The sequence below is a fragment of the Octodon degus genome, unplaced genomic scaffold, assembly GCF_000260255.1.
Source record: "Octodon degus isolate 3935 unplaced genomic scaffold, OctDeg1.0 scaffold00298, whole genome shotgun sequence".
Taxonomy (NCBI): Eukaryota; Metazoa; Chordata; class Mammalia; order Rodentia; family Octodontidae; genus Octodon; species Octodon degus.
Window position 1 is genome coordinate 1,230,754 of NW_004524874.1, and position 22,993 is coordinate 1,253,746.

Genomic DNA, 22,993 nt, shown 5'->3' on the forward strand with positions numbered 1-22,993 from the left:
ACACTCTCCCTCTTGGTTTCCCAGGCACCCTTCCCTCAAACTCTCTCCCGCTGGCCCCACACAGAGTCAAACCCAAAACCCCAGAACAGGTCCACTTGACTTTGACCTGGGCAATCAACCACAGAAACTTTCCTTTGTTAACATTAAAAGTCCTCCACAGACCAGGTAGCCTGTCAAGATTAGCTTTCCCTTAACTGTTTCAGCCAGCAATCACCCTCCCTAAAAGATCCTATAAAGTCTCACTGCTGTCTTGGTCTGCTAGATAGCCAGCCTCTTTGATGACCCCAATAAATCTTCTACTCCCGTCAGAATGCCTGGTCTGATCTATTGCATGGGTTCATACCTAATACCTATAATCCCAGCACTGGGAAGGCTGAGACAAGGGGATCACTTTGAGTCCAAGCTGCATAGTGAGACCCTGTACCAAATAAATTAATAAGATTTAAAAATAAAAATTAAAAACATAAATAAACTCTTGTCACCATTTGACACTAACAAAAAAGTTTTTTCCTTTGACTATATCCCTTCAGTTTTCCTTCAATACTTCTGAACACTCTTCTTCCTCTTCCTTTACTGAGTTCTTTTCTTCTGCCCATTTGGACTTTAGTGCTCATACATGCACCTCTACATTTGCTTCTTTAGTAAGTTCATTCACTCCTGTGATCTTAATTAGCCCTACCAGTCCACGTGCCTTGCCCTCAGCTCTCTTCATAACCCGGCTTCATATATCTACTGGTTGACTGAATCTTCCTACTTGGATGAGTTTCCCCAAGACACCACAACCTCAACAAGTACCTTGGCAGCATGCTATCTTCTTTCCCAATCCTCTACCTTCTCACTGATTTTCTGTTCTAAGGAAAGAGTGCGGCAGAATTTAGTGAGGCACCCTGAATGTGCTTGGTTTAAAAGGGAGAGAAAGAACTGCTGTTCATGAGTATAGTCCACTCTTTCTTCAAGTTTAACAGTGAAGAGAGAAGAGAGAAAATAAAATGTTTAGGGAGACACAGGCAAGAGGAAATCTCTGAGCAAGTTCTCAGGCTATGGAAAGGCAAGTGGTCAGAGAAGAGATTGGGAAAATAAGATAGGAATTGGATTCTGAAAACTCTGAGGACAGTAGGAAGGCCTTTCCTTCTTGTAGCTATATTATACATTCTCTGTATGATATTTGCTTTAATAAATTCATATCTAATATATACCCTTATTACAACACTGAATAAATAATAAAAAATAATTTTGAAGTGTTTATATGATATCTGTAACCTTTACAGTTATTTTGACATCCATAGCTAGGCAAAAGTTCCAATTGAGGCTAATTTGTTATGATTGCCTACATCAAGTATTCCTTTCCTCTCAAAATTACATATATATATATATATATATATATATATATATATATTCCATATTGAATTCAATTCATATAGAACTAGTACATTTCAATTAAACTTAAGTTTTTCATAAACTTAAATTCTGAAATGAGCACACTGCCTCTTTTCAATGCCATCAGATTTTGTTGCTATTTACCTCCATGCTGATTTTTTCTGTGCACATGACATAACATAACTCTCAAGTACAATGACTTATTTAATTCAAATAAATAAAACTACTTTTCTATTCTACTTATGTGGGGGGAAGAAAAGTGGGGCAAGAAGCAGGAGGCAGATGAGATTTAGAGGAGAGGTGGAGGTCTGAACAGAGCAAAAGTTCCTGGGTGGGCTCAACGTTCTTAGGAAAATTACAGATCTGATTGAATAGTATTTAAAGTTACCAATGCTAAAAAAGAACTAGATACTTCTCTTTCTGATTAGTCAGAAAATAATTCACAATAGCATAGGAAAGTAAGGGATACTATACTATCTGCAGTTTCAGACTGGACAGCTATCTTGAGCTGAATGCTTCTTTCGCAGAGCAAGGCATTAACAGAGCAAAGGATGACTGGGGGTTTTTTGTTTTATTTTGTTTTGTTTGCTTTTCTTTTCCCTCTTTCCCTTTTCCCATGAAAAAGTGCTCACCAGTCTAGCTCTCCTGCGCAGGTGCTTCCCCCTCAGCTGCACTGAGTGAACAGTGCACAAAATCAGCCAGGCACAGGCAGCCTGCTAAAGGTGGCACACAGAGGGCTCTAACCTCTTTGACTCAGTTGAAACCTTCAGCTCCAGCGTCTTGCCGGGGGAGGTGGGAGGAGCACAGGAAGTGACTGCCCTCTGGCTTCTCCTCCCACCAAAGCCCTGCCCCTCACATTTGGACCGTGCAGACTAGCTGTCTTCCTCCTTCTAGTTCAGTCCTTTGGCTACTATGAAAGGCCACGCGGAAGCTTTGGACTTACTTTTTGTGCTTGTGAAAAGTGCATAGATAGAAGACAGGGCTTCCCAGCTGGGAGGAGGGAGGAGAGCTGAAGATCCTGCCTGGGCTGGCTGATCTAAACAGTCAAAGTGGGCAGCTGAGTGCTTGAAAGAGGATTATGCTCGCACTAGAAATAAGCAGTAAGTGAGTGACTATTGGCTTAGAAAAGCATTAATCCCCGGGGTTATGGGGTAAACTAGCAAATATTGCTTAATTCTAAAGTAAAACTGTAAGAATTCTAGCTCTGTGTACTGCTGTGTGCTGTTTGGAGTCTAGGGGCTTAAGTACAAAAATCAGAGTTCTAAATGCCTCCTCCCACTCTGACAAAATGCCAACTTCTATTTAGTTTGGGACTGTAATCTCCTTCCCTAATCTAGCCTCTTCCCAGAAAAACTTAATAGTAAGTCAGATAAGGAGTCGAGATTAAATTCAAAGGGTGGAATTTGATGTTGGCAGAAATTGCAATTTTGAATTATGTTCTGTGAGTGCTGACATTATTATGTCTATAAGTAGTGATTGTCAAAAAAGTCTGGAGCAGTGGGTTAAACAGGAAAAAAATAAGAGCTTTTATGATAAAGAGGCTGCATAGACCATATGCAAGGGGTCATGTACAAAAATTACATAAGAAGTAATAGATGGGATTTTTTTTTTTAAATCATTGGCAGGAAGAAATAGTCAAGAAAAGTAAAAATGCATGTATAAAAATTCATTAGGAAAAGAAATTTTCATTTCAAAGCCCTCTGTGCTAGCCAAAAAATTCACAATGTTTACAAAGTCAGGACAATGATTCAGGAATACTTCAATTATTGTTGTACATTATTAATACTGTTGCTGGACAAGATCTGTGGTTCTCTGGTCAGCAAGTTCTGGCAAGGAAGCCACTGCCGCTGGTGCAAAGAATTCTGGGATGTCTGAGAGTGAAATGGATGGAAGGACTCACATTCCATCTCTACTTAATGTCCTTTTGTCCAGAAACCGGGTCATGCAAATGAGCTACTTGGTACGTATACAGATCAATATTTGGGAAGGCATTTCTAAATGTTTTGCATTAGAGGGTCTCTGGACAATATCTTTTGGCAACCAGTAGAACAAAAGAATACAAAAGCAAAGAGATAGGAAGGAAGTCAGCTTGACTGAAACAAACCTTGTTCTTTGTTGTTTTCCATCAATCCTGAAATGGAACCTCAAATGAGGACAAGAATAATAGTAAAAAAAAAAGTAGTGTGGCCATCTGTTCTGTTCTAAGTGGCTAAGTTCATTAATGTATGAATGAGAATTTTTATTTTATTTATGTATATTAATAATTGAAGATTCAGAAATTTCTTTAGTACAGTAAAAAATATCCATAAAATATGAGCTATGTTTGAAGGATATGAAATATGTAAATTCAGTTTTTGAAATATAAGACAAAAGCAGATAAGAATTGTGTCCCACAGTGTAGAAAAGATTTATAACATGGTCATTGAAAGCTATATCTCTTTCCCTAATGAAATAGAGATCAGACTATGTACAGTAGATTCAAGCGCAAGAAATACTTTTTTCTCCTAATTGTAATTGTTGTAGTTAATATCAAAAACAATGATTTATTTTTTTAAACTTGGACTGCAGCTAACTTGTAGTTATTTTTATTTACTATTTGTTTGGGTATGAAGGAGCAATGACATTTCTAGCATTCCCATAGCTGGTGCACTGGGGGAAAGAGGAGGACTCAGACATATTACCATTCTCCTCTAACTCAACTACAAAATAGCTGTCATAATCAATGAATGTCCTTTGCTAGCTTTGTAATTTATAAGTATAGAACTTGGTATGGTGCGGGGAGAGAGTGAGAATGACCACGGAGAGCAGTAATAATAAAAATAGTGATAACCAAGTGCTAATAGAGTATATTTTTGGAGATGGTCTGTATTGTTCTAATTTTTTAGCTATCTAATTTTGAAGTTTGTCTTATCTTTTAAAAGTTATAATATTGAAAATTTGAAGTTTTTGAGTTGTGTAATATTTCTCTTATTCTTGAACATAGTAAAGGCATTAAAGTAAGATATTTTTAGTTGCACCCTGAAGCATAGTGTAATTATAAATGAAATTTCAGCCCTTAAGGGATGGTTCAAAAAGTTACTTATTTACCTTAAAATATTAAAGAATCTTCCCTGAATTTATAGAATAAATGAAAAGTATAAGAATGTTGGCAAAAAAGTTACTTGGATGACAGGTTCTGAGGAGAAAAAAATGAATAATTAAACCAATAATTTAAAAATAAAACGTCTGTTGTACAAGAGAGACTGACATAGAGAATAAGGTATCATGACTAGTGAACAAGACTAAAGATTTTTGTCTTTTAAATATGTTAAGTAAAAATTAAGACTGTTAATGGAAAGAAACTAAATGATGATTTAAAATTATTCTTTCACAAGAAAAGTAAAGAACAAGGATATGGAAAGCTAAGCAGTGATGAAGACATCGAAATAATTGTTGATCAAAAGCAGGTAAGTGAATACTTACATATATTTTCTATCGTTGCAATGTAGATCTTTAAAACCTAAAAAGCCCTTTGGGTGTTGAGCTCTTCTTTGTCAACTGTATTCGCCTTTTTGAGGCCTGTGATGTGAGGTGGATTTGGAAGTGACTAAGTTTCCCCCATAGTGCCTCGAACCCTACCCACTTCTCATGTTCTGTGTGAATAAGAGACAGAGCTAGAACAACATAAGAAAACTTTTGGAAAGTTCAAAGCTCCATTTGGTGAAATGAATCAAAACAACAATGATAACTTATTTGGTTGGGGAAAAAATGTAAATAAGAACAAGAGAAAATGGTATTTTGAAAATGTGACACCCTATCCTTCGTGTATCTTGTAAAACAATGCATATAATTCAGAGCAGGAAGAAAAAGTACTGAACATTTTAAAATTCTAAACATAAATCTTGCCTAATTTAATTTCACAGATTATCTATAGTAAATTTTAAAAATATTTTAAAAACACAAAGAAGAGGCCATTTCATAGGCCGTAATACTGCTCATCATTGGAGAAACCTCTAGCTTGGTTGTCATATGGGCCCATATGGGGAAATGAAAACTGCTTAACAGACCATAAAGAATGACCCACCAGGTAGTGGACAGTATCCAACCCACAATACTGCATTGGCACTGGCTCTTAACATCTTTGTTAATTACCAAGGAGACAAGATAACTGCACAGCTATTTAATGTATAAGAGCCGCTGAATCTGAAGATGATGTCAGCTCAGGTGCGGAGAGACTGACAATTCAAAGGGATCTGAGTAGATGCAGGATAAGAAAGAAAGCAGTCAGTAAATTACAGAAGCCAGTCTCATTACATTTGGACAACTTCCTAATCATGCAGTTTGTTTGGCATCGTGGTAACTGTATAGAAAAGAACCAATTGAAGATTTCTGAAAAAAAAAAAAAAAAAAAAAAAAAAAAAAAAAGAGAGAGAAATGACTACCAGAAGGTAGTGGCCAGAAATAATTGATGTAGGGAATGTATTTGCTAGACCTGGAATAATGAATGCAACTAAAATGGTTTTCCAGAGAAAGACTGGCCAAAAAAAATCCTCCATGGAGGTACAGAATGTGTGGTCTAGCAGGATTTATTCAAACTGCCTTGGGGGTTTTTTGTTGGTTTTCTTGTTTTGTTTTGTTTTTTGCCTTATCATTGTTCCTGCCCATTAGGACACAGGAGGGGGGATGTGTGGATTTGGTCCTGTGTTTTGCTACTGAGTGTCAGATTTGAGTTTAGCTTAGTTAGCTCAGCTAATAAGGTTGGTGGTATTGGACCCCAAGTGCTCTATTAAGCTATTAATTATTATTTTGCCAGATTAATTAGTTGAAGTTCACTGTCTATATCTCCTGCTGATCCTACCTGTAAACTGGACTAGCCTGACCAATAAACTAGTAAAATATAAATTTTATGAGAGTATTTTATAAGAAAGCATATATATATATATATATATATATATATATATATATATAAAGAAAAAGTTGCTTTTATTTCTTCTTTAATCATGTAAAAGATCAATTCTTACATTTTTGTTCTTTACTATCTTCCTCCTCAAAGGTTTTACTTTCTTTGCTTTTATTATAGTTTTTGTTAAATATCTGTGTTTTAACAAATTTTGGTGTTCAAAAAAACTACAAAATTGTGCATTGAGATATTTGGAATGGGAAGACCAAGGAAGTCAGCGTCCTTTTGTTGTCCTGGTAACTTTTAGAGACTTTATGTTCTGTGACTAAACATATTTGATTAACTGTTAAGGAATCTTTAAAAAAAAAACATACAAAAGTAAGACTCCTGCTTCATCTAAAAATCACCATTTTCCTTCCCGGGTCAAATGATCCAGTGTGTTCAGAGCCATCGTGCACCTCCAGTTAGCACATCTCTTCCAGGGACACTGCACAAGGCAGTACCCTTGTCAGTGACCTGGCTCTGAAGAGTCTTCCATGCCGAAACACATTTCAAAAACTGAGTAATTATGAGTATGAGTTGGCTTTGGTGATGGCTGTTGGCAAGGAAAGAGGTCTTTCCCTTTGGGTGGATCATGTGATGGTATTGTAAGCAGACTATAGGTTGAAACAATGACAATGTTGATACCTTGAAGTACAATATTTGGAATAGCACATAATTATTGTTTATGAGCCTATAAAAACATTTCTCTGTTTGAGAAATATAGATCTAGGTGTGCATATGTGTGTTAAGAAATTTGCTTTCCAGAAGTAAAAGATTGCTTTATTTTGTAGTTATGAAGTTTTATGAGATGAATTGATACATATGTGTATTATCGATGTATAATAAAGTTAAAACTCTGTAGCTCTGCATCTTATTTTATTAAGAATCTTTATGTTTAATTTATATCTTTTCAGAAACGTAGTAGAATTTTGCTGGTCAGTCTTTATACAACTACTAGTAGCTTTTTCAGGAAGGGATGCCAAAATAAATTATAAGGAAGATAAATAAAATAATTGAGAGTGCTGTGATGGGCAGAAGCCACCTAATCTCATTAAATCCATCACTCAGACACGACCACTCAGCAAATGCTGGGCAGGCTGTGCCCTGTCTCACCAGCCATCTGATTTGCAAGTCTTGTACTGCCACAGGAAGCCCGTGATCTTGCTTATGTAAGCAAATTCATAGTAAAAGCAGCACATGGTAATACGGAGCTTATTCTCTCTCATTGCCCGTATCTGGGGAGCAAAAGATGACTCTGTTATTGCGACGTGGAAAAAAATATTATTTGGAAATGTTTAGCGTTGTCTTGAAAGCCAATGTTGTGATACTATATGAAATTTTACTGGCAAAACTTATTTGTAATGCATATAAAAACACCCCAGAGAATTCTTCAGTTTGTACTGAAATCCTAAAATAATAGGTGCCATTATACACATATATATGCATATATATGCATACATACATGCACACACAGCTTCATTTATATATAAATTACATTAGGATCATATGCCGTATTTTCCACAGAAATTCCCAGGATTTTTAAACTTCAAACTCAGAAAAATAATCAAAGAAAATGTGTCAAATTAGAATCTTAATACCTTTAAGATTCAGACATTTGACAGAGAAATAATATATATCTATAATCAGCAAATACATATTTGGCTTTCTAAATAAATATTAAAGAAGGAAACTTAAGCAAATATTTTGGATCTTTTTAATATGAAAATATTCTTTCCTGATTGGAGGAAAGGAGAAGTTTGTTTAGAAATAATTTTCAAGGAGCTGGGGAGTCTAAGCAGTCTAAGCTCAGCAGTCTAAGTTCCTGCCTGTCAAGTGCAAGGACCCGGGTTCAATTCCTACCCTATACTGCATGCTGTGCCAGCCTCAGAACCTGGGTATGCCAAGTCAGCCACCAAAACTGGGCATGGTGGTGCATGCCTGTAATCCCACTGCTGAGGAGGCTGGATCACTATGAGTCTGAGTTGCATAGTGAGACCCTGTATGAAATACATAATTTTTTTTAAAAAAGTTAACCAAGACAGCCCTAAAATGATAGAGTATTATGGCTACAAGAAAAATAAAAGCCAATTCAAGCATTGGAAAAAAAAAATGGCTTAACAAAATGCTGTGGACCCAGTCAGCTATAGAACTCAAAGTTGCATCTGTGCATCCCTCAGAGCAGCAAGGTGGGAAAAAGTCAAAAGTCAGCCAGTTACTAGGCAACCAGGTGTGCCTAGGTCAGAGCAGTAGAGCAGTAGTTTCCAAGCTTTGGCTATCTGAGATTCCCCTGGAGGACTTGTTCTAGCATACACCGAGATCTGAGGATTTGCATTTCTGACATCTCGGCTAATGCTACTGGTTCCTGATCACACACTGAGAACCATGGACAGAGAAAATAACTAATGCAGTCATAAAGAAGAAAAAGGTGTATGTGACTCATGACTGTTTCTCTGCAACTGGGAATTGTCTAGAAATGTAAACATTAGAGTTCAAAACATGCCACCTAATGGTACTGAAATCAAGAAAACCACATCCATTACAACCAAAGGCACCTTTAAAGACTCAAGATTGCTGTATGGCTGAATTCCATCTGGTCGTCTTGTGATCCGGAACCTCTCATAGCTCTGTTTCCTTACTTGTAACATAATACTTTGCTTTTCTATCTCCTTGAATAGAGTGAATGAGTGCAAATTGAATAGATGCAGGTTGAATACAACTTGAATGGTTTATCTGAGATAAAATATGTAAGTCCTTTATAAAGGATAAGTAGTGTGTTGTTTTAATTAGCTAGTCGACACGCCACACTCTCACTTCAGTAAACAGGAACTTTGAGCTCTAAAAAGATGAATGAAGTTGAGTCTCTGGTTAGGTACACACAACACAGGAAGCCAGCTCTCTCCTGAAGTCATCTGATGTTCTTCCTGGCACCTCCACAGAACTCTGCACCATTACTGGTCAACCCTTGTAAATGGCTTAAGAAACTGTTTTGCCTCAGTGGCCTAATTACACAAAGTAGCCGTCTACTACTAATTACTATACCTAGCCAACATTTATTTATTGACTCCTCAGAGAGAAAATCTTTTCCACAAATGCTTCTTAACTGTTTACTTCCCTGTTGTACCCTGGATATTGCAAGGGGGAACATGCACTTACAAATAAACATACGTAAAATGAAGGTGGTTTTTGACAACCACTTGTCCTTCCTCTCAGTCTTCTAGAGGACTTATGCGGGCATGAGAGAAGCATTGTGGGAAAAGACAATGCCTGATTTCCTGAGCCTAAAGCCCTTCTGAGAAAACTTGAGAGAAGCTTGAGCAGCAAGCTCTGCAAGTTGGAACTTCTGTGATCTTTTTCTAAAGAAAACCAAGAGACAAGGGATGCCACTCCCTGTGTCTCCAATAGTACAAGAGCATTTAAGTAGGATTGCATGTCTATCCTGGCAGTCATTGTAGGAATCAATCCTAAAAGGAATTAAAGACCAACAGTGAAATAAAAATGGACTAGCAAGAAGAACAGATTTAACCGAAAAATACCCCGCTTCTTTCTGATGCTTACAGACACGACAGTTCTGGCACCATCCGAGTAACTCCACTCAAGTTCCAGCCTGATAAGCAATAGAAAGGATGAGGATAATAAGTGTCATTGCCTTGTTGTACTCAGTGCCATCTGGCTGTTGCTTTCTCAGCCACATCAGTATGGTGACTTCTTTTAAACAATTCAGATTCCACTTACTTGCAAAAAATTACAAAATCAAAACCGTGTCTTGATACCATATTTGACCATCTCCCTGGGTGCCTCCTTGGGCCTCTGTTACTTGGTCAACAAGGACAGAAACCCACTGCAGACTTGCACAAAGGAAGACAAGCTGGAGACACGATGTGGTGGTCCACAACATTGGAAGGACACAGCATGTGCAGTCGGCCTTGAACAGACTTACAATAGACGCATGTGCAATAGCGATTTCCTCGCAAAAGACTGATTGCTGAGCGATGGTTGGATGAAAAAAAGCAAGATTTATTTGTTATTTGTCTAGAATCAGCATTAATTTATACAAAAACCCGCTACTATGATCAGGTCAATTCCATCTTGTCTGTAAAATGATTTATCATTAATACATATTTTACAAGGAACAGGGAAAGTTTCTCATTTGGTTGAACAGAAAACTTAGTGGAATGAAAAGTGATCCACGGGGCCGGGGAGATGGCTCAGTGGAATAAGCACTTCCCTGGCAAGCGCAAGGGCCTGAGTTCAATCCCCGGTTCCACCAAAAAAAAAAGGAAAAAAAAAAGTGATTCACCCTGTATTTTATTCCTAAATACTTCCAATTTCTTTCAAGGAATACAAAAATAATTTCAAGTCACTGATAATTTAGGGGGTAAGCCACAGTAGTGCAGAATAGCTTATATGTGTTTTCATTATAAACTCACAGTATAAACTCAAATTTGTGTTTGTGTACATCCATGCATTTTAGTTGCCTGTACTGATATCCTGAAGTGTAACTGGCTCTGGGGAAAGTATAAAGGGGAAACCTAATACCTTAATTTCAAAATCTGTTGAAAGATTCCTGAAGTCTGACCACATTTGGCCAGAAACTATAGAGGTTCACTCTTCATAGAATGACACAGAGGCAGGCAAAAAGGCCAAAGAGCTGGCTTCCTGTGTTGTGTGTACCTAACCAGAGAAATCCAGTGTCCTCATTTCTAGTCTGGCTTTACAACTTACTAAGTAGAAGAGTTTGGAGTTAGCAATTTAAATTCTCTGATTTTCCATCTCTTCGTGTGTCTAGTAGCAGCATACCAGCTAGATCCAATGTCTCTGCGAGGCTGAAACGGGGATTCTTCCTAAGAGAGCCGTGTGTCCCACTTAGCGTCCAGTGCCAGCAGTGGAAGCCAGGGCCACTGCTACTCTGTCTGATACTCTTTCCACCAGTAACTTACGTGTCCTGTGTGGCAAGTTGGAAATGGTGGCTGCATCATGGCATCTTCCACTGGCTTCCTACTGAGCTTTCTATATGCCCCGTAGGAGACACAAGCAGATACAAGCAGATACTCATCTAGTGCATTTTCAGTGATGCCAGGCCTGCTGCCATGCCATGTGCTCAGGATGGTAAGCACAGTGCAGAATGGGTGCCTGCCGCTTCTACACGGGTGCATGAGATCAGAACCTCTATGATTAGGAATCTGCATGAGAACAGGGAATGGCCACATAGTAACTGTATTCCTTTGGGAAGATTAACCATCTTCCCTACGCTAAAATTGTTCAAAAGGAAAGAAAGAACCATATTTAATAAAGCACACTGCAGAACAAAGAAGTTTCTGAATCTAAGTGCTGAACCAAACACAGGGCTGGTAATCAGTGCTTTACAAAAGTCAGGCACTTTATGAGAGTTGATGGCAATCCTCGTAGATTTATTTGCTAAATCTAGGATCCCTCTGGATTTGAGGGAACTAAGATATAATGATTCTAAAAAAAAACGTTTTTCTGGGATCACATATACAAACACCACCGCTGATCAGCCAGGTATAGAAATCAGAGCAGCAGGCTGTGTGAGAGAGAAACAGGCTGAGGAGGACAGTGGCTCCTTGGAGCAAGCTGGCCGCCCTGGAGGGAGCAGGACATGCCACCTCCTGCCATTCTATCTCAAACAATGAGCTCAAGTCGCTAACCATGCTATTTTTTTTCAAGAAACACAATCTACTAGTTTTCTTTTTAAATGTTTACAGTCAAGTTTTAAATTTTTAGATTCAAAGCAACTTGAGTCTGTGCACAACCCTTGGGGTCCAGATTTGTGAATTTTTATGTTTGTAAGACTTTAAAATCCAAGGAAAGCAGGTTACTGACCTGACCTGGGCAGGTCTCTGCTTAACTCCTCTGTTCATTTCCTGCTTTACCCATGCACCCCTGAAAACTCATTTAGTTGAGTTGTTGATCTGATTTAGATACTCATAAAGGTGTCATTGACAGCCAGTCCTAGGTCCCGGAAAATTAATTTCCAGGAAATTTAAGCATCTTAAAAGGGAACCAATGAACCTAAAATAGTAATTGCACTTGATAAAATGAGTAGGGTGGATATGCATGAGCAGAAGGCAATGCAGATGTTTCTGTGCATACAGGACTGTCTTCGACCACCTTCCACTCTTGCCAATCTGACATTTGAGTGAGTAACAAGGTACCAGCCCTGTGAAAGGCAGGTGCCCAGCTTTCCCCTGCCACTCCATCTTCCCCAATTTTTAGACAGCAATCCAACCCAACCTGCTGCAATAAAAGCTAATCACCGAGAGAGAGACCTGAGTTACCACTTCTGGTTCAGCAAACATCTGAAACATTATTATAATGTCTTTATTTTAAGATGTTAATGTATAGCCTGTGTTCCTTATATGCAGGGGAAAAAAAGCACTGGATTTTCAAGTTGGAAAAATGTATAATTGATCATTTTCAAATAGCCCACGTTTTTTAATCTAACAGGTAAGGATGGTGCCGGCAAAGTGTTTAGTGAGAATATGAGTGCATGATTGAACTAAGGTGAGCTGATGTGTTGAGTGTTAAAAATGATGTGGCATATGAAAGCAGCAAACAAAGACAGTAGAAGTACTTAAAAGTAGAGTTAGCCACTTGGAATACAACTTAGACAGAAGCTCACGCAGACTTCGGTGGTAGAAAATGCACTGTGATGTTTTTACTTTTAACTTTTCTTATTAATTAGGTTTATGCAATCCGTGCGAGAACTGTAGATATCAGAGCTGGAGGATAATCTAGTCCTGGCTGCCTGAATGAAGGCGGGCATTGTGATAGACGGTGCCACCCTTACTCAGAGGCTCAAGTGGGCAGACAAGCTTTGTGCCACCAAAGGATGCTGCTGCCAAGAAGTTTAGTCATGTTGGTTCTAGATCAATTAAAATAAGTTGAGTCTCAGTAAGGAAGTAGCTTACCTATGCTCACCAGCTTGTTTTATATCATAGGCAGTATTAGAACTCAGACCTGTAGCCTGCAGTGTTGCGTGTACTTATCCGCCCTGTAACTACCTTCCTGAATTATGGCGCTCCTCATCCTTTTCTTCTAAGATGTCTCATATTGGTAAGCTAAGCATACCAGTCAAGCCAGAATATTCACTTCAGAGAAACATGTGTTTGGAGTGTACAGCTAAAAGTCTGTCTGATTTTTATGAAAGCATATCTATGTAACGTGCTTCATAATTCTTCAAAAGAGGACCTCACAAATCTTGTGACAACTTCCGAGAATACATCAGAGCACTAATTTTTTTAAATGGGCTCTGAAATCTCCTAAACTACTCCCAAGGAGACCAGAAGTGTTTCCTCTATGTTGACACAGATGGTTTTTTTACAGCTCAAACCTCGGGGTTTCACAACCTGGCCCAGCTTGTCATCTTCCCCCAGTTGGTCTTGGACATTGTGAAGTGTGTCAGTGTCAAGCATACAGTTTCCCAGCTCATCCATTTTGAAACCAACTGCCACTGCTTTGTCTAATGAACCCTTGCAGAGGAACTTATTGATCACTGTTTTGATCAGCACCTCTTGTTGGAAGGGGTTGGAAAACTAATTGTGACTAAAATTATTTGCTCTAAAATTACTTGCATTGTAAATTCAAAATCTGATTTTAAAAAACTAAGAAAAAGGAAGCTCATACTGAATTTTTTTTTCTTATTTTAATACTTAAACTTCAGGCAGAGTTTGGATAGTAAAGTTCCCTTCTCTCCTGCTTTGGACCTAGATGCCTGCATCTTGTCCTTGCCCTGACCTTGTCATTCCCACACTTGTGCTTTTATCTCACTCGCATCCTGACTTCACAGCCACATCTTTTCTTCTCTGCCAACACCACTCTGTGATCCCTGCTCTGGACCATGTCTCTTATTCCAACACGGTGTGTATAAGGTTTGACAGAAGTGCAGTTCTTGCAGACCTGCTTTTTTAATGCTCCGTTGCTTCTTTCCTTTTCACCAGACAACTCTATAATGCTGTCATTTCCCATTTTTAGTCATGGACACGGTCTCCCCCCTCCTCAGAGTCACCACCACCTCCTTCCCGTCTTGTGGTCTAGGGAAGACACACACATACAAATGACCATTCAACCCAGCTGTTATTTATTCTTCATTATAGTATTTTTTTGGCCAAATGATCTCATTCTTGAAGAATAAGAATAAGTGGCTTATTAAATAAATGGTGAGAGAACGTACCATCTCATCTTTGTGCTGGATGTTCTGAATAGGAAAAAAAATCATTCATCACTTTTTTCTAAAAAAGTTATCTCATTTGTGTAATTAGAGAATAATTAATGAATTGTTGTTGTTGAGAAACACTAATCATAGTAGTTTTCTTCCAGTAAGGGTTAGCCAAACCACTTCCCTACATTCTCAACTTCTGTCCTTAAATTTTAATGTGTTCCTGAAATTGGTGTGGAAATCAACGTGGCCTATGGGAGTAGACTGAGAAACAAATGAGTGCATCAGTTGATGAATTTTGTTAATAAAATGGTTTAGTACAGGATAAACGAAATTGAAGTTTCTGGACAGCGTTGGGTATGCTTAAAATTTTAAGCTAAAGGTTGGAAACTAGAAATGTTTCCTTCTATTAAAAAAAGAAGCAACTATTTGTCTTTAATAAATGAGCAGTTTTCTCCTTCTACACAAATTTCATAGAACCCAATTGAAAATTATATCCTTGATATAATTAGAGGCAGGCACCCAAGATACAGAGAAAACCAATGTTCTTCACTGTCCCAAATAAAACCCAAACTCCTTAGTTGGGCCTGCAACCAAGGTTGCTGGGCGTGGCCATCCAGCCTGACTGCCCCTCCCTATCTGCGCCACCTCTCTACTACTTCCTGCTTCTGCCTGACCAGGCTAAGTGCCCCACAAGAGACGCTCTTCTCCCTGCGTGCCTCTGCCCTTGCCTTCCCTTTGCCTAGAATGTGGAGAAGTACGCACTGCATCACAACTAGTGGACTGCACCTGCAAGTAATGGCAGGGTGGAGGCTGGGGAGGAGGCTCCCCATCGTCCTGGTGGAGAGTAGCCCCATGCAGAATCTGAGCAGTAAGAGAACAGGGAGGGAAAGAACAAGTCCTGTTGCCCCTGTAGACCTCACACCTGTGCAGACTTCATGAGTCCTGTCAATCAAGGGAAAAATGAGAAAGGAAAAGTTAAACAAAAAAAGCTGTTCCTTTAAAGAGAGGAAACAACAAAAAACAGACAAGTCTGAGAATCAATTATGAGAAAACTTGTATGTAAACAATTGTAGGTAAACTACATATATGGAATGTGTATTTTTTTTTCTGGACTGTCATTGTAAGGGACATGGTTAGCTACATGCTGTATGCTAGTAGCCTTTGAACTTCTGACAAAGAAAAACACTGGGCTTGATTCTGCCCTGTTTCCAAGATTCTTCTTCCCTGCAATAAGCAAGAAAGAGCAGTTAAAAGTGAACGTGCAGCACCAGGGCAGGGGACATCAGGACCTCTATATTTCAGTTTTCAGAAAACATTACTAAACAGAGCATCATATCCTTAGTAGCTGGTCCTAAAAAAACTATGTGAACAAAGTGAAATTTTATTTTCTTGATGATAAAGTCATTTAAAATAAGTCTAGGAGGAACACGAGATACTGCTTTTGAACAAGTAAGATAATTTTGAGGAGGGTGACTTAACTTATTCATTTATTATATGCAAGTTCATGTGCAACCCCTTTGTGTTTTTTTTATTGTTGTCTGTCCTTGTTAAGTGTTTACTAAGTACAAGGACACAGAAATGACATGGCCAGGCACAGCCCTTAGGAAGCCCACAATGTCCCCTGGCCCTACCATTCAGTCCATAGAGAGTGGTAGCGCCTGGCTGCCTGATGCAGTCAGGAGCACTCAGATGCTGTGGCGTTCATCACTGCCTCTTTCCTTGTCAGAAACCTGAGAAAATCTTCCAGTGTTCAATGTGCTCCCAGGAGGGGCCCTGGGCTTTGGGAACATTTTCCACAGATGATGTTTAGGGCCTAGTCCACTGAAACAGTGGTTGATGGGCCACCAGCATCTGCCTGTTACAAATGTGTGCTCTGCGCTGCAGAGTCTGGGATGGAGCCCAAAGATCTATTTGAGTCTTCCCTCCAGGGAAATCCTATACTGTATGTTCTGTGGCTCTCAAGAACCATTACAGTATTCTAATTTTTGGTGTCAGAAAAGTTTTCTTTTGATAAAGATGCCTAACTGTCTCTCTGGGTTTATAAAGGGAAAGGTGTTCAGTCTAGTTAAGGATCTTTAATTTTTTTATCTGAATGTTCCTAAACATTCCTGTCCAACCTCATCCATTAAAGTGAACGTACACAATAATCAAATCATGTAACGCAGTTTGTTACAAACGAAGTGTAAATGACAGAGACCAAGAGGTAAAGCTTGCTAACTCAACCTTCATCTTAAGCTTTCCTGATTTTAGACTAGCAACTCGCATTTACATGGCACTCACTATACACTATACCCTGCTCTAAAAACTGCTTACATATTCCCCTTTAATTCTTTTGGCAATTCCATGGTACTGGCACTATCGTTTCCATTTTACAGTGCACACCAAGACACTGGGAGTTGAGCTCAGAGCTGCTGCATTCCACTACTCCAAGGGCACAGGGGCATGTGCTGGGTGCAGTCTGCGCAGTGCGCACAGCAGCCCCAGGTCGAGGGATTCACAGTTAGGAAGCTTCCCTTCATCATGCTTCCCTGACCTACCAAGTGGATCTGTTACAGCCTTGACTGTGCCAAGAAACAGTGTGGTGAAATCTGAAAAAGATTTCCTGTCTGTAATGAAAAGATGCACATGACAAAGAAAAGTACAAATAAATTCAGATAGGTAAGCTTGAAAATGTATTCTTCCTTCAGAAAAATGTATCAGAGAGAGAGAGAGAGTGAGACAGAGACACAGACAGAGACATAAACATATACACCCCAAACTTAACCTATAAAACGGCAGTTGTGAGTCCCTTGGATAACTTCCCACTTGGCTACCCAAACACAGCGATTAGGATCTGGTGCTCCATCAGCCCTGTAGGGTAATCAGTAAAACTGTGTTACTTGTGGGTGGTTAGATGTGTTTCAGTTCCTTACATCTACTCATAATAAGTTCATGCCACTCACGCTAAGTTCAATCTTTCAGTGTGCACTCACATTACCTCTCTGCCCACAGCACCTGAAATTTTCCACACCCAGCACAAACCCAGGAAGTCCATCTCTTCAGCACTTTTTGAGCAGCTTTCTGTTATGAGAGTAGATCGCTGTGCTCTGAAAATGTCACTCCACCGGCTGCCCTACAGGGGCTGACCTTTCTTCTTAGGCTGAAGTCCCTGCTGAACTATCCTATCAAGGTAGTTTATCCCAAGAGGTTGGCAGATCTCCAGTGTCGCTGTGTGCTCATCTCAGAAAGCTATCTGAGAACGAATATTCTGTCACCCTTTAGCCTTTCTCTTGACACGTCTGTTCCCTCCCTCGGCCTTGGGTTTCTTTTATGATCTACCCAAATTCAGCACTCCAGCCTCCCTCCCTGAGCTTTACCTATTAGTGCTAGAGGGCTGACAATCACCCTTCGGGTCTCTTTCACTGCTTACATTAGGCTTATGGCTATTTTTAAAGAGGCTTTTTCAAAGGCCTGAGAGAAGAGAAAAAATATTACCTGTGATCCTAAAGAGTCTTTCTTTTGTAGACTCTCATTTTTATGTAATTGAAGGATAATTTTAATGTTTTGTATAGTTGCAGGCACTCACTTTTATATGTCCTTTATGTAAAATTGTGACAGGCTCATTTGCCACATTGCTATACAGAATTTTTTGATAGATGTCTCTTAGTGACCTCCTTATATTGAATCAAGGTTAATCTTTTTTTTACACATTGTTTTTCCTCATGATTTTGCTCATCTTATATGGTGTGATGCCATCTACCTCTTTCCCTTTCAGGATGGAAGTTATCAAATTAAAGAGAAAAGAGAAATTGGCAGGAAATCATGTACATCTCTATAATTAGACATATACTGATTTTTCATGGGTTATGCATGATGTTTATGGAAATTGGCACAGGGCAATCTCTGTAACCCTGCTGTGCCTTGAAGCACCACCAGAGATGGCTTCATGCACATTGCATTGCTCCGTAAACTTCAGGCTTAAATCATAGTCCACACAGTTATAAGTATTACACTTCCTGAGGCTGACCAGAACCAAATCAAAACATGGATTTGCATAAATCTAGTTTGCATGAGTTTTTAGTTTTCTAAGAAAAGAAACTGAATATTGTTAGAGCCACAAATACCTTTAGGGATAATTTACTCTGGTTCCATATTCATTGAGGAGGCATGTGTATTCTCAGACCAAAAAAATAGAGTCTAAAAACCTGATACTGAAATCTAAGCAATTTTTATGAAATGAAGGGGCTATAAGATATAAACCCGATGATTGCTTCATATTAAATACTGTGGTAGAGGTAATTGTGAAGCATTCTAGACCTTGTAGTTTCATAAGCATTACAGATTTAAGATTTTTTTTCCTAGAGTCCCAAAAGTCAAAATTCTAAAGTAATCAAACACCAAAGATATAAGAGTCCATCAAGCCAAGCTAAAATGCACATAAAGATGATAGGATTCAAGTCCCTGACTCTACCAATGACTTTTTATTTAACCTTGAGTGAATCTGTAAGCCTTAGTTTCCCTATCAGCAAAGTGATATTTTTCCTATCTCATGAGAATTCTTGGAGAATTTCTTAAAGAAAGTATAAATAATCATTTGAACCACTCAAGAGGATTACTTCCTATGAAAAAATCCAAGGTGATATCATCGGTAAGGAAGCCACTAATGCCCTGGGATTATGAATCATCTTCTTGTGTTAAAGTGCAATTTTAAAAGATGAAATCTCCTGTAGAAAAATGAATCCATTCCTAATGATTACTTTTATGTCAGTCATATTAAGGAAGGGGCAAAGCATAGCTTGATTTTATGAATTTATAAGTGATGGAACTACATGGAATTTCTTTTTGAATGGTTGTTTAGATAAAGTGCTCATTTATGCTTTCCAATTGTCTTTAAAAGATTACATTACAATACATAATTCCAAAGATACAGCATGAATATTTTTATCACTTATAATTCTCTTTTTCAAATGGACACACATGTTTTTTTTCCTGGGAAAGCAAGACTCATTCTGAATCCTCTAACTTTATTTTTCATTCAGAAAATTACATGTCCACATGAAACCAACATAAACTACTTGTCCCTTAGGGCTACAGAAAGGCCTCTGCTGGATTTTAACACCTGAGCCTTCCTTTTGCAATATTTTATATGACAAGCAGGCAGAATGCATAACAAGTCTTTAGCAAAAAAGTCACATAACATCTCTCAAAATACAATGAAATCCAATTAGCTTTTGCAAAGTGTCAAAGGAAAGGAGAACTTTCTCACAAAGTCAGTTGACATTTAAAAGCACTCTGATTTAGAAGGGAATTAGGACACTATCAATAAGTTGTCTTTTTATCAATTATTTCAGGCAGTACTTATGCCAAAGTTCAGAAACTACAAATGAACTCTTCAAATTCTTCCTTATTTTTTTTTTATTTTAGAGAGAAAAAAAAGAGAAACATGACAATGAAAGCCAGTTTCAAAATGGGTTAGTAGGACCGTTACAATGGTTGATACATTGCATATTGTTGTCTTTGTGGTAGTTATTCAGAGTAGAAAATATAAGCCTATAGATGTGATATCTTGTCTTTACAATATTAGCACGAAACTGTCTTTTTAATGAACTAAGAGAAGCCAGCTGTATTACTATCTTAACTATCTGCTGTATACATATTTTTTTCCTTTTCTTTCTGATGTAGAAATCTTTTTGAACCAGCTTTTTCAGAACTTCCAGCCTATCAGGAAGGAAAAATAACCTAGCAAGTCCTAAAAGATAAGGCTTATACATTCATAGTGAGGAGTTAAGGGGAAGGGAACATGCCCTGAAGAGGTCACTTTAACGCTTCAGTGTCTGGTGACCCATTTTTAGTACGCCTGTAACAACTGAATGTAATGAGAGGTTTTCTCTTCAAATTCTTGTTTTGTATTTTTTTTAACTTTTCATGTAACATATGAATCTGATGCAAAAAAATTCCAAAAAAGTCAATATTCAGCATAAATGGGTTAATCACATACATGTACACTGTAGGTGAGATTGTGGAGTTGAGAGGATGCACTTTATACCCCAGCTGTCCAGTGCAGTCACTTCTGGCGACAATGGGGAGGGGTGGAAATAAAGGGCATTCATGTCACTGAGCACATACTATGTGCCCATCAACAATCTAAGCAGTATTATTAATTTTCAGAATAGGGGAAAAATCAAAAGGGTTGAGTAGCTGAGAAGAGTCGCATAACTAAAGCAGCTAGGAGGAGAACATGGAGTCCATCAACCTCCAAGTCCCAGGGCCTTCTCTGTCAAATGCCTTCCCACAGCTATGCATAGAAGAGAAGGACACTGTATTTTGCTTGATTTAAACATACAGTTGGTGGTTCCTTCACAGTGTCTAGCACCTATGGGAATTTAAATGAAAAAAAAAAACCTTTCTATAAGTTAAAAATAAAAAGGTCACTGAAAGAAAAGACTAAATAAATGGGCCTGGGGCAAAACTACACCTTGTCACTCCCTTCCTAATGGCTCTTTGGAAGAAGCTAAGGATTGAATTATGGAAGAGAACAGACAGAGAGTTTGCTTGTGACACAGGAAACAAATAAAAATGAAGAATGAATTTTCCTCTCTCCTAGTTTGCACACAAATGTGTCTATATTTTACTCATAACTGGCCTCAAGAAAAATTGTGCTAGGAAAATAAAATGGTTTATTTCACCAGGACTTTCCCTCCATTCTCAGAGGGCAAATGCTTCTTTATTCATGGCATAGTTTTCTTTCTTTCTTTCTTTCTTTCTTTCTTTCTTTCTTTCTTTCTTTCTTTCTTTCTTTCTTTCTTTCTTTTTCTTGTGGAACCGCGAATTGAACTCAGGCCCTTGAGCTCGTCAGGCAAGCGCTTATTCTACTGAGCCATCTCTCTGGCCCCCATAGCATAGTTTTCTTATAGCGCTGAAAGAGTCAAGATATCCAAGTTTCTCTGGGAATTAAAAAGCAGCAATTTCTCGTGGCCTGACGGTATCGCCCCTCATATTTCATTAGGATTTTTAGAATTAACAGTGCTTAGGGCCAGGAGATGGCTCAGTGGAATAAGAGCTTCCCTGGCAAGTACAAGGGCCTGAGTTCAATTCCTGGTTCCACAAAAAAAAAAAAGAATTAACAGTGCTTGAGAGATGCAAGAGTTCATATAATTTATAATTTCTTTCCAGAAGACTAGGTTAGATAAAAGAGGATACTTAAACCAAAATATTTCATGCATCAGGATATTTTGAATAGCTTTCCAAATTTCTGGCTCCATTAATTACCAAATTTTCTTTCTCATTGTGTGCATACCAGCTCGCAGTAGGCAGCCACGTTGCCAGCCCCTCTGCATTCACCGTGATTCACTTGCATGCTGACCTTTGATTCTCTTGCTCTGCCTATCACAGAGGCTGCTTGCTCTTTTTGCTTTCCGTGAGACGGTGTTCCTACTTATGGTTTGTGTCTAGGTGTCCCCCCAAAGCTGCCTGCAGTCATGGAGTGGGTTCTGGAGTTTGTGATTGATTATTGTGGGTGTGGATGCTGCACCCGCCCTGGGGCAGGTAATTTGTATTACAGTATAAGGTGGGAAGAGAAGCTAGCTGCTTGAGCTGCTGCCACCTCTCCCTGGTGCTCTTGCTCTTTGCCTCCACCATGAAAGGTTGCCCTCTGCCATGTGCCAGGTTGCCTTGGAGCCAGCTGAGTATGGACTGAAGCCTCCAGTAACTGTGAGCTAAATAAACCTATCCTTCCTTCAATTTGGGCATCAGGTATTTGTCCCAGCAATGAGAGAAGAGTAACTGAGACATCCTACATTGTCGCACCATTTTCATCCTGAATCATGGTGTAACTCCCCTTTGCCAATGACCTAAACCTGCAGCTCTCACTACTAAGGCTGAGTCCCTGTAAGCTCTCCTCACAGATACTGTGTAGCCAATGAAAAGTCACTTATGAATGACCTAAGGCCACAGTGAAATCCTTTAGTATTAAAATGATCAACGATTTTTCTTAAAAATGAAAAACCACCTTGGTTATACCTATGTGAAAGTTGCCGGCTTGACATCAATAGCAGTGTCTTTAAAGAAAAACAAAAGGTTCCTTTAAGCTATTTTTTATTTCATCATTCTCTTTGTCACCGACGTTCATTTTTCTTTTCATCGTTGACATCACCATCATCACCATCACCACCATCATCATTATATATCGAACATCAACCATGGACCACAGCACATAGACATTTTAGATGAAATTAAAGCCTAAACAAAGTGTCTTGAGCAAAGCAACACCTCTTTGTCACTTGAAAGGAATTTGGTATTACAACATGCAGGACAACGGTACAGGAGATTTCCAAAGTCAAGACAACACCCTCGAGACCCAGTCCTAGCCCAGGTCCGGTGAGTGCATGGAGAGCTTCCTGCTAACCTGCGCCGGCAGAACCAGTCCCAGCCCAGGCGCAGCGTGGGCCGGACCCTCTCCCACCCCCTCGAGCCGCCCCCCACCACTCCACCTTACATGCCCCACCCCTCCCGCTGAGTAAGAATTTCTGCCGAGTTCC

At 38.9% G+C, this 22,993-nt stretch overlaps 1 protein-coding gene across 7 annotated transcripts in view; it reads left to right on the plus strand.

The window, feature by feature from the left end:
* Pex5l (peroxisomal biogenesis factor 5 like) overlaps positions 1-22,993 on the plus strand; it is a 270,061-nt gene that overhangs the window by 57,378 nt on the left and 189,690 nt on the right. For 3 of the 7 annotated variants that reach the window (XM_023707560.1, XM_023707562.1, XM_023707563.1), the window contains exons 1-3: positions 2,270-2,477; positions 3,178-3,337; positions 4,752-4,823. The exons of 1 other annotated variant lie outside the window; for it this stretch is intronic. In XM_023707560.1, coding sequence (XP_023563328.1) covers positions 3,245-3,337; positions 4,752-4,823 — 165 coding nt within the window. In that variant the 5' untranslated portion in view covers positions 2,270-2,477; positions 3,178-3,244. Of the gene's footprint in view, positions 1-2,269; positions 2,482-3,177; positions 3,338-4,751; positions 4,824-22,993 lie in introns of those variants that run through there. 3 more of the 7 variants (XM_023707559.1, XM_023707561.1, XM_004647278.3) reach the window with 2 other exon arrangements.